Below are 12,581 nucleotides of genomic sequence, written 5' to 3'. Positions count from 1 at the left end.
AAAGATCACTTCCTTTTGCCATTCATCGATCAAATGCTTGAAAGGTTAGCCGGTCATTCTTTTTATTGCTTTCTTGATGGTTATTCGGGATATAATCAAATTGTCATAGCGCCGGATGATCAAGAAAAGACCACATTTACTTGTCCATTTGGTACTTTTGCATATCGTCGTATGCCATTTGGTTTATGCAATGCACCGGCCACTTTCCAACGATGCATGGTAAGTATCTTCTCTGATTATGTTGAAAAGATAATTGAAGTATTTATGGACGATTTTAGTGTGTTTGGAGACTCATTTGATGCTTGTTTGCATAATCTCACTTTAATCTTGAAAAGATGCATGGAAACTAACCTTGTTTTGAATTGGGAAAAATGTCATTTTATGGTTAAACAAGGTATAGTTTTGGGTCATATCATCTCTGAAAAAGGAATTGAAGTTGATAAGTCTAAAATAGATCTTGTACGTCACTTACCCTCTCCTACTTCGGTTAGAGAGGTCCGTTCTTTTCTTGGCCATGCAGGATTCTATAGGCGATTTATCAAGGATTTTTCTAAGATTGCACAACCACTATGCCGTCTCCTACAAAAAGACGTGACGTTTGAATTCACCAAGGAGTGCACGGCATCATTCAACCTACTTAAGGAGTTGTTGACCACGGCACCCATCATTGTTCCGCCGGATTGGAGCCTACCTTTCGAGCTCATGTGTGATGCGTCCGACTATGCTTTAGGAGCACTTGTAGGACAAAGAAAGGACAAGAGGCCGCATGTCATCTACTACGCCTCACGGACGTTGAATGATGCTCAACTTAATTATTCCACAACCGAAAAAGAACTCTTGGCTATTGTATTTGCATTAGATAAGTTTAGATCATATTTTCTTGGTACTAAAGTAATTGTTTTCACTGACCATGCAGCCTTGAAGTATCTTTTCACCAAAAAGGAGGCTAAGCCAAGACTCATTCGTTGGATGCTCCTACTTCAAGAGTTCGATCTTGAAATCCGAGACAAGAAAGGGTGTGAAAACGTGGTGGCTGACCACCTAAGTAGAATGGTGCGTGAGGAAGAGTCCACCCCCATTTTAGAAACGTTTCCGGATGAGCAACTTCTGTCCATTGAGGTAAGAACCCCTTGGTATGCCGATTTGGTCAATTTCTTGGTGTCTAAGCAAGTTCCTAGTACCCTAAACAAGTTCCAACGTGATAAACTTGTTCATGATGCACGTTTTTATGTTTGGGATGATCCATATTTAAGGAAATTCTGCCCAGATCAGATTGTGCGTAGATGTGTGCCCGAATCTGAATTTAATTCCATTCTTACATTCTGCCATACTTATGCATGTGGGGGACATTTTGGCACCCAAAGGACAGCCCTAAAGGTGTTACAATCTGGATTTTATTGGCCTAATCTCTTTAAAGATGCTAAAATGTTTTGTTTAACATGCGATAAGTGTCAAAGAACAGGTAACATAGGGCCTAAGGACCAAATGCCGCAACAATCTCTCTCCTTTGTGGAAATTTTTGATGTTTGGGGTATTGATTTCATGGGCCCCTTCCCTCTATCTTTTGGTTTCACTTATATCTTGCTAGCTGTCGATTATGTTTCCGAATGGGTGGAAGCCAAAGCCACCCGTACTAACGATTCTAAGGTTGTTGCAGATTTTGTGAAATCTAATATTTTTGCTAGGTTTGGGATGCCACGAGTTTTAATTAGTGATGGGGGTTCTCACTTTCGTAACCGCACCATTGAAGCTTTGCTCAAGAAGTACAACGTTACTCATAAGGTTTCCACACCTTATCACCCTCAAACTAATGGGCAAGCGGAGGTTTCAAATAGGGAGATCAAACAAGTCCTAGAGAAAACCGTGGGACCCTCAAGAAGAGATTGGAGTTTGCGCTTGGACGATGCATTGTGGGCCTATCGTACGGCTTACAAAACTCCCCTTGGCATGTCACCTTTTCGGCTTATATATGGTAAGCCATGTCATTTGCCCGTTGAGTTAGAGCACAAGGCACATTGGGCTGTGAAAACCTTCAATTTGGACATAGACGCTGCTGGAGTTCATACGAAGCTCCAATTAGATGAACTTGAGGAGATTAGGAACGAGGCTTACGAGAATGCTCGCATCTACAAGGACAAGACGAAGGCTTATCATGATAAGATGCTTCGTACCAAAACATTCTCCAAGGGGCAGAAAGTGTTGCTTTTTGATTCAAGACTTCGGTTATTCCCTGGTAAGTTACGTTCTAAATGGATTGGACCTCTTGTTGTTACTAATGTTTTTCCTCCTGGTGCAGTCCAAGTCCAAAGCTTAAAAAGTGGCCACGAGTTCAAGGTGAACGGACATAGATTAAAGCCATACTATGAGAACTTTGTGGAGCATGTTGTGGAAGAGCTTCCCTTGGGTGCCGTGGGCTCCAATCTGGAGTGATTGGGTTCTTCGTCCGGCTGTACGACGTTAAAGCAAGCGCTACTTGGGACGCAACCCATGCATTCAACAAAGGAAGACCTAGAAAGCACTCCAATTCCAGATTTGCGTTCCTAAACTCTTCTCTTTGTTGCTATTTCGTTTCTGCCATGTTAGGTTGTTTAGTTGTTGTTTTGTTTGTTTGTTTGTTAATTGTGTGAGTCTATGCTTGAAACATTGAGGACAATGTTTGATTTAAGTGTGGGGGGGTAAACAAGTGTTTTTGTATGATTTTACATGATTTTCGTGGGATTTTATCACCTATCACTTATAATGTTGTTTCTCACTGTTTTTAAGTGTTTTTAGTGTGTTTTGAAGTGTTTTTATGTGTTTGGATCAGAAAATCCGAAAATTTACAAAAAAAAAAAAAAATTGCAAAAGAGTTTTGAAAAACCCCAAAAAGAGTTGTTTTAAAGTTGTTTTTGTGTGTTTGTTTGGGTCTTAGGTCACCTTCCAACACAATGATGAGGATTTGGTTTTAAATTACATGACTATTAAATAATGTTGTAAACATGGCTGGAAGTTGATTTATGCTTTGGTTTATGCTTGGTTATGGTTATAGCTTATGAATTCACATATTACAAAGAGAAAATCTGTTTTTGTAACATGCTTGAACGAAGGAACTTAAACTAAAGCTACATCCTTGTGAGACTTGAGCCTATAACGTTCTTTGGAGAGTATAAATCTGTGATTTCTTGTTTTCTAAAGTCGTTGCATGATCTCATCATTCTTTGCTTGGTTGCTACTTGGAATGCATTTCATTGTAGTTCCAAATACTAGAACTCATGCCCAATTCATTCAAAGCATGATATTGATTGCATAACATACAATAAGATGAAGTTGTTAGTCAAGCCAAAGCCAAAAAGCCTATCCCTTTTCACATGTATTGTAGGATTACACCTTTTGAGCCTTTTCAAGCTTATTTTCTTTGTTAACCACATTATCCTCACCTAGCCTAGATTAGGACTTTCCATACCCTTGTTCTTAAAGGATAGTGAAGCATGACTTAGAATGAACTCCTTTTGATCAATATATTGCAGAAAATAAGTGTGGGGGAAGATAATAGGGCACGGCCAAAGAATGAAATAAAGAAAAAAGAAAAAAATTCGTGGAAAAATAAAAAAAGAAAATAGAAAAGTGTTGAAAAGAAAGAAAAAAAGTTGAAAAATAAGTGAGAATGATCTCACAAGTATTGGTTATTGAAGGAAGGGTCCAAAAGAGTGAATTTGACCCTAGTTGTTGCATGAATCTTCCCTTGTGTTTAAAAGTTGATTTCTGCCATTAAAAGTGAGTTTAAGTGTCAATTTCATTACTTTGCTTCCTATTACTTTAAGAACCTTTGTTTTACTTTACCTTTCTTTGTTAAACCATTACCCTTAGCCCCGTTACAACCCTCAACTTCTATCTTGATGTTATGTGTTCAATTTGTGGAGTTTGAATTTGGTATGAGCATATGGAATCACTAGTTCTCATTCTAAGTAGTAGCATTCCATTCATGAGATCATATTCATGTCATTGTCATAAATCCAAAAAATGCTTTCTTTGATATAACATATGTGAGTGTTAGAATTCATATTTTCATCAATCTCCTCACATATACCTAGTGTAGGGTGTGGAGTTAGAAAATCTGTGTGAAAATTGAGTGCATTCTAGTAAGGAATTGAGGGAATTCTCTAAGGCATGTTACTACATTCAAAATGTTGTTTTAATTGATTAAATGTGAAATAATAAGTGGTAACTATGATTAAGTGTTTGTTGAAGTGTAAAGTAAGCTAAATGTCGTGGGAATGATGTTCTATATTGTGTCATATTCGTTTGAAATCCCTGAGATACATGTTGGAAGGTTTAGAATGTGTTTTGGTTTGTTTTTAGTTTCTTTCGTTTTGTTTTGCTCGAGGACTAGCAAAAGCTAAGTGTGGGGGAATTTGATAGGAGCATATTTATGCGACTTAATTGGCTTGTTCTCATGCATTTACGTTGTGTTTCTTTAGTTATTTTAGTCCTTTATGCCATTTTCGTGTGTTTCTAGGTTCATATGGCTAAGGAAGCAAAAATGTGCATTTTGGAGCATTCTAGAGCATTTTTGGGCCAACATTGGATAGTGCAAGCATGGAGGCATGAGGATGGACGAATTTGAAGGCTTGAATTCAGTTAGGGAGCTGCAAGGGGGCCTAAAAACCTTATTTCTAGAAGGCTTTATCTATTCACACATGGTGCCTAATTCCTACCTTGTCTCCTAGCCGTCCTACCTTGTCTCCTAGCCGTCCTACCTTGTCCTAGCCGTCCTACCTTGTCTCCTAGCCGTCCTACCTTGTCTCCTAGCCGTCCTACCTTGTCTCCTACCTTGTCTCCTACCTTTCCTAGCCCTATAAATAAGGCTTTGCAGCAAGGCACTTGGGGGGAACATTCATTCACGCCAGAAATTCATTCTCTCTCTCTAACACAGCCATATTTCACCATTCTTCATATTTTCTGCCCAAAAACACTCCTTGCCTTCCCCTACATCCATCCCTACCCTAAACACATCATTCTACATCATCCATAACCCCCAAAACTCACCAAAACCCCTTGTGCCGCAACAACAAAGAGGAGGAGAAGAGGCCGAACCGTTCATACAATTCAAGTTTGAGTTGTTGGAATTTTTAGGTGTACTTCCTTTCCTTGATTTCAATGTTTACTTTGTTATTACTCTCTAAGTTTGTTGTAATCATGAGTGACTAAACCCCTAATTAGTTAGGGGAAAGTTTGAAGCCATGAACATGTTTGAAATATGAATTGATTTCTTCCAATTGTGATTTGTTAAGTTGTGATTGCAATTCAATTATCATGTTTATTAAAAACTTGTTTTTGTATGTTGATTAGGGATGCATACTTAATCTTCATGCATAAACTCGATGCTAGTTTATAAACGAGTTTCACCTAATCGTCACAAGTTTATAAACATGAGTAGTGAAGGTTGCTAGTCACAACCGCGTTAATTGAATTCTTGGCAAGAGTATCATGCATTCATAGTTACAATTGCCTCGTCAACACTTATAATTTTCTTAGAGCATAATGATCTCTCATTGTATCTCTTCTATGCATTCATGTTGAGAACCATTGGAGAATGATTTGAATTGTCACATGCATCATCCAATTCAATAACATAAGGAAATTTTGAGAGTTAATTAGTAAATCACGATTAACTTGGGGTGTTGAGCATCATAATTAATGAAAAGCAATTGGAGAATCGATTCATATATAAATGTGTCATGTGTGGAGAATGGACCTCTAACTAATCCATCCATCATCTTGTTTCTCAAATCCGTTTATACAATCTGCCTAGTTTATTAACTTGTTTTGTTAATTCAATTTTCGTCAAATCAAAACCCCCCTTTACTTTCTTGTTCCTTGGTGCTTAGAATCTGTTTAGTTTATGTTTTAAAAGTGTTTTGAATCAAGCCATAATCTTAGTTTATGTTCTAACAGATGTGACATTACAATAAATTCGTAACTTGATGCATAACATTGTAAAATTTAAAAGATAAAGTATGAGTTTGTTACGTGATAGGTGCTAAATGCCTTTTTTATAATTTACACGAAAAACATTCCCAAAAAATCTGAAGTTGATACTCAGGTTGACTTACCCGATACAACCGGGTAGTCCCGTTCCTATTTGACGTGCATAGGCACTGGGATAAACTGCATATTCAGTCCGTTTGCATTCCCATAAAGGTTCAGGTACTTACGGTTCCCATTCCTGAAGTATTTATTTATTTATTTGATGTAAATGCAAAAAATAGCTCAATTGCTATCGTAATTTTATTTCCAGGATTGTTTCAAGTCAGTATCTAAGTATTAGTTTTTGATGGGATTGAACAGACGGAGGTTAGATTGTTGGATTGGTGGTGGGTCGGCTTAAAATTTTGATTATGCAGGACCTGTTTAAGCAGGTTGAGGTTTGATATGTAAATTTCATTCCAAGGCTCAACACAGAGCATTTTAGATCAAAACACAGATGACCACTTTTAAGGTTTTGATTCCCGAAATTAAGGGGAACGAAAATTAGAAGAAGGACCGGTCAGGTTTAGACAATTTGTTTAGATTTAACACCCATGCTAAATTGCTAATGCATAACTTGAAAAGTGGGTTTTGTATGTTTCTGATCAGAGAATTATTTGAATCAGGGTAAATTTCAATTGTGTCGTTGCAGATCAAAAGCTTTCAGTTCGTCCTTTCACTACGCACATGGTAGTGAGCATTGCCCCTTATTGCTTGAGTTTTGCTCAACAAGCCTGTCATCCAAACAACATTTCAAAACATATAGCTTTAGGTAACTATGCAAGAGACACAAGGAGAGGTTGTATTAGAAGGCCTCAGATTTTGCCTTCTGCTCTTGGAGATGCTGTTGGGTTACGTGTGTTTGTGCTCTCTGACTTGCACACTGACTATTCTGAGAACATGGAATGGGTCAAGTGCTTACCAACTGTCAGATACAAGAATGATACTCTTATTGTTGCAGGTGACGTCGCTGAGACATACAACAACTTTATCGTGACAATGTCTGTCTTGAAGGATATATTTGAACATGTTTTGTATGTGCCTGGAAATCATGACCTTTGGTGCCGTCAGGAGGGAGAAATTCATGTGAGAAACATTATTTAATTGCCAGGCCTTTATCTTTCATGCACTGCATTCTCCAACTGATAGTTTGCAGTATCTAATTTTTTGTAACGTTATATACATTTGCACACATTCATAATATTTCTCATACTTGCATCTATCAACATGCACTGCAGAACTCATTTGTTTCATCTGCAGCCAGTTACTAGAGAATAAAAATAACCCAACCTTTCAATAATTTTGGTTTTATGATTGAACTTAGCCCAACGTAAACTTGAAATCAGCTCATTGCAATTATGATGATGACTTTGCGAGGATGCCTTTAAGCAAGCGGAAGACACCTTTAACCAGATGTGCCTAGATCTACTTGCAGGCTGGGAGATTCCATTATTGAACTATTAAACAAAGGGACTGTGAAATCACACTGAGACTGCATTCAGTTTCCTCTCAGACTATACTGAGAGTTAAAACTTTCTTCTCACCCATGAAACAGGAAAAAAAAAAAAAAAAATTTCTCTTGACAAGCCAAGCTAGATATGTAGATAAGCTGGTTGTAAAAGAAAAATGTTTTTAATATTACCTCTTTACTTTCTTTTTCTTTATCTGCCAGCATTCCTGCTGATTAATATTATAGACATGGATCACCTTGATTGTTATAAATGTGAATATGAATAATATCAGATAGTGAAGGCATAGCTGTAGTTGCTTTGGAATGTGATTCTTGCCAATTCTTTTTCAATCAGTTTTCTTCGAATGATGCAGCAAGGTTCCCTTATATGTGGAATCATTAGCTGACTGCTATGGTTGTGTTTTTTCAGCTTGATTCTCATCAGAAATTAAAGAAATTGCTTGATGCGTGTAGAGGACTTGGAGTTGAGACCAGTCCGATGGTTTTAGATGGCTTAGGAATCATTCCTTTGTTCTCATGGTACCATGAGGTAATTGGTCTAGTAACATATATTATAATCTTGTACAATTTTTCCGCTCTCAATCCAGCATTTTCTTTAGAATAGATATGCTTACTAAGTTAATATAGTATAACAAAAATAAAAAATAAAAAAATAGAACTTAACCAAAAAATGAATGGAGTTTCTTCTTTTGCAGAGCTTTGATAGGGAGGAGGAAATAACCAGCACCCACATTCCGTCTTTGGAGATGGTGATTCACTTTCTTTAGCCTAGTAAAATTTTTAAGAAGTTTTATTATAATAACATGATTTTGCAGTTCTTGTTATGATACCCACTTAGTGGGAAAAGGCTTTGTAATTGTTGTTGTTATGATACTATGTATTTTGATGTAAACCTGAAGGGATTTCGATGATTGGAGCATAAGTCTACTGTTTATTAAAAAAAAAAAAAACTTAGTAATGTCATGAAGTTTAAAAATAGTCATCCGAACAAAGTTTCACAGAGCAGAGGTTATTACCATGCTGGAAGCTTAGGATGGTTATTCATTCTTTGGCTGGGTGAAATATCTTGACAATTCTCATTTCCTAGGCTGTTCAACTTATTCAGGACTCATGACAACAGTATTCCTAGTGTGGCGAGTTTTGCTGAGCATTCTTTGAATTGGGACTTTGGCTTTCGAAGGAATTTGCGTGATGTGGAATTAGATGAGTTGTCATCTTTCTAGACAAGTTTGGATCAGGCTATCATTCACCCTTCAAGTGTTGATGCAAGACATTGGATACTTGATGCTTCAAGAAGCTTCTTTGTTAAATATTATTGCGATTTCCTTCCCAAAAACTGTGTAGATAGGGTTTCGCAGGCTTATGGCCTGGTTTGGAAATCTAAAGTTCCTAATAAAGTGAAGGTTTTGCTTGGTTAGTGGCTCGTGGGAATGTTAACACGTGTTACATGCTCCAAAAACGGAGCCTAGTTCATGTCTACGACCTGATTGGTGCATTTTATGCAAGAAAAGTTCAGAGTCTTGATCATTTGTTTCTTCACTGTCCGATGGCTTTAAATCTGCTGAAGTTGTTTAGGGAGTTTGGTATCAGTTGGGTTTTACCCAGGGATTGTTATTCTTTTATGGTAGAGAAACATAAATTATCAGGAAAAGGGAAGAAAATCAAGGTCTTATAGTTTCAGCTATTTTTTGGGTCATTTGGATGGAAAGAAACAAGCTGATTTAGGACTATGAAGTCAGTACAAGGGAGGATCTTTGGGATAAAGTTCGGTTATGGTCATCTATGTGGGCATCGATTACTACAGCATTTAGAGATTTGTCTTTTTCAGAAATTATGCGTTACTGGAATGCTGCTATTATTTAGTTTTGTGTTGTTTTCACAGTTTCTAAGGGTTGATGTTGCTATTTATCCTGTTTTGTTTGTGCTTTTGCGGACTTCTTGTCCACTCTTGTATTTTATTGTTTCTTTGCAACAAAAATTTGTTTATCTTCAACAAAATTAAAAATTATTTAAATAGTGTGTTGTTCCTCTCAAATCTAATGTAGGGTTAGCGAGGTACAGAAGTGCAATACAGACTTTCTGCTCTTTTCTCATTCTTGTTACTGTTCTCAATGTTATTCGGTTCCTGTGACAGACAAATTCTTAATTAGCATACCAAGTTGACATCGTTATCATAATGTCATTCACGGAGCACTTTGGATTTTAATTTTATTTAATTTTATTTTTTATCCTTTCCTTTCTTTTCATGGATTTTTTTTGTTTCTTCCTCATTAATTTGTGCTCCTTACATGCGCTTAATTTATCAGTTTACATTGCTTCAGTTATGGCTGTTTTATAATGCAGTTGAGCAGATAAACATTCAGATATTTTTTACGCACGTATTGTTGTTTCAATTCTTAGGCATGTAAAGACTTCAAAGCATGCAAGTGGTCCAAGGGGCTGTCAAATGGAGATATCTCACTTGCCCTCTACTTTGATGCAATGAATGAAAAGCATCAGAGTCTGATCAAGGAGATCCAAAACACATGTAGCCAAATAATTTCATTCTCTCATTTTGTTCCCAGGTCAGGTTAATAGTAATTTATGCTTCCGTAATAATAAGTCTCACCAGCTCCTTTCTTACTTGAAATATTTTGAAATGCCTATAAGATCATCTATCTTGCTGATTGTTGCCTGTTACTAATTGCAAAAAATTGTATTGAATTTCTTGATTTTTATCAGACTATCGAAATCCAAGTAGTTTTTTTAATCTTACTCGTAGTGCTAGAAACCTAAAATCAATACACAAATTAAAACCCATAATCAACTCAAATACCACATTAAATTGCATTTTGCAGTGATGATGATATGCTGAGCACAATAGTGTAGGTCGTGTTTGATTCCCCATGGATGCTCACACACTTTGTGGGGGGGGGGGGGGGGGGGGGGGGGGAGGTGCACCCAACCTGTCATTGTTTTTCCCGGCCAGTTCGGATTGGAGAGTCAATACATACTTCGGGACTATTAGGGTTGAAGACCCAATGCCCATAGTTATAAAAAAAAAGAAGATGAAACTGAAGTGCTAGCAACACCATTAGGGAGGCATATATATGTGTGGGGTTTTCTGGCATTGTAATTACTAAAGCCACATTGGCTCTGAAATAAAATTGGTTACTTTGTTGGAGATTTGAACTTGCTAGGTATGGATAGTTTTTGCATAATATCAAACGATTTTCAAATAAACCTTTTGTTACCTTTTTTGGTTGAAATTTATTTTGCATGTTCTTGCGTCCTTCTCTTGAATTTCGTTTGTCAATCAGTTTATGGATTCTGTCTGTAGTCTTCAGTTAGCATGACAATTGCTTGCATATCCTCGCCAGGCAAGAGCTATGTCCTGAGAAAAGGATGCTATTCTATCCAAAGCTTCCAAAGATTATTGGTTCTGATTGTCTTGAGGCCCGTATACGGTCAATCCATGGGGTTGAAGGAAGTCCCTCTGCATGTCATGTGTTTGGTCATACACATTTCTGTTGGGATTCTGTCATTCATGGTATCAGGTACATTCATAACTCCGTTACTTCTGTATAATGATTTCACACATGTAATTTGTTAGGTAACTCAACTACCAGTAAAGGAAAGAGAGAGAAGCGTGAGAGAAGAGTTCTTAGTTAGTCCCATGTTTTCACACGGTGTTATTTTAGAAGGGTAAAGAGGTTTTTTAGGTGGGCCGGGGCCACTACAATCCTTCCTAAAATAAGAACTCATGTACCACATAAGGTCTATATGGTTGTCCTAGCCTATCCAGTCCCTCTTAGCGAGGCGCACAAAACATCCCCTAAGGTTGTTACTTGCTCTTGAAGGATTTTTGTTTGTTTCTTGCCTTGTAAGATTCCTATTCCTCATATAATGGGCACATGAGGTTTGTCTTCTTTTGTCAAGGACAAGAGCTTTTGAGACCAAACCATAAAATCTTGGATAATTTCTTGTATTTTGTTTAGGGTTTGTTCTTTCCAAGAGACTGCTTTGGGTGTATTCTCTTTTGGGTTATTGGTTGAATTTCCTAGCCCTCTTCACCTTCCAAACCGGACCACATTAATCCTTTGTGTTCTGGTGGGATTGTTCTTTTGTATGTTTTGCCTTCATATGTTATCATATTTTATTATGCTGCTGCAAGAATAATTGCATCAAACTACCAAAAAGCCGTATACACTTTACAATTTTTAAAAACCAGCTATCCACATTACATGAAACGAAGGAAATGAGCAACAAGGGCTACAAATTTACACCAAAGTAAATGAGCAACATTGGTTTGAGATCTGCTTTAGATGCTATAATGCACATGGTAGCTTCATTTGCATATATGACACCCAGTATGAGATGGTGAGATGATTATTCAACACATTCTATTATGTCTTGCACATTCGCCATATGGCTAATGGATGAGATGAGATGAACCCATTCCGTTCTTTATGGCTTAATTGGATTTATGGTCCTTGAGTTTGTCCACAATTTACATTTTGGTCCTCCAACTCGTTGTTTAGTTTCTTTAGTCCTTCAAATCGTCCTCGTATTGGACCATTAGTTCTTCCCTCATAGTTGTCACATTTTCCCGTCTGTTTTAGTTATTCATTTGTTTGTAAATCGATGCAATGCAGGTATGTGCAGGCTCCACTGGCTTACCCAAGAGAACGGAAGAGGAGAATGAATGGGGGTGAAAATTGGTTGCCATTTTGTATCTATAGTAATGGAAAGTTTTCAGAGAGGGTTTCACCGTGTTATTGGTCTGATTATTACTCTACCCACCCAAGAACACCTCATAACACTCAACTCGCCCCTTGGGTTGCCACATTTTACAACCAAACATGACCACTTAACATGTGCATTGTAATTAATTAATATAACTTTGTGTCCCTTCTCCTTAATTTGCAATAATAACAGACTACCAACATTTTGCTCATCTTTGAATCTTCCTTCTGAATGTTGTGTCTGCTAACCACACCCCACCCCCAAAAAAAGAGTCTACTTTCGTCAGAAATTTAGTATTCCAATCCTCAAAGATTGAAATAAAAACAAATGCCAACAACAGTTGGATGAGTTGGTAAGGAGGAACAATAGATCAAGACCT

General features: G+C 37.3%; 1 protein-coding gene across 5 annotated transcripts; it reads left to right on the top strand.

Annotated features, from left to right (window-relative positions):
• The first annotated feature begins 6,043 nt into the window (after positions 1 to 6,043).
• On the top strand, positions 6,044 to 12,413 carry LOC137710746 (uncharacterized). Of its 5 annotated transcripts, none has more exons than XM_068449865.1 (8): positions 6,044 to 6,186; positions 6,633 to 6,696; positions 6,968 to 7,092; positions 7,887 to 8,006; positions 8,173 to 8,226; positions 9,878 to 10,041; positions 10,837 to 11,013; positions 12,112 to 12,413. In XM_068449865.1, exons 3-8 carry the CDS (start codon positions 7,006 to 7,008, stop codon positions 12,320 to 12,322), a joined length of 813 nt encoding a protein of 270 aa, XP_068305966.1. In that variant the 5' UTR covers positions 6,044 to 6,186; positions 6,633 to 6,696; positions 6,968 to 7,005; the 3' UTR covers positions 12,323 to 12,413. The 5 variants fall into 5 exon arrangements, with proteins under 5 accessions (XP_068305966.1, XP_068305965.1, XP_068305964.1 ...); XM_068449864.1 differs by having other exon boundaries at positions 6,633 to 6,778; XM_068449863.1 differs by having other exon boundaries at positions 6,659 to 7,092.
• Positions 12,414 to 12,581: the final 168 nt, after the last annotated feature.

The sequence above is a fragment of the Pyrus communis genome, chromosome 12 (assembly GCF_963583255.1).
Source record: "Pyrus communis chromosome 12, drPyrComm1.1, whole genome shotgun sequence".
In the NCBI taxonomy this organism is placed as follows: Eukaryota; Viridiplantae; Streptophyta; class Magnoliopsida; order Rosales; family Rosaceae; genus Pyrus; species Pyrus communis.
The sequence above is the reverse complement of the archived record's forward strand: the minus strand, read 5'-3'. Positions and strand labels throughout refer to the sequence as shown.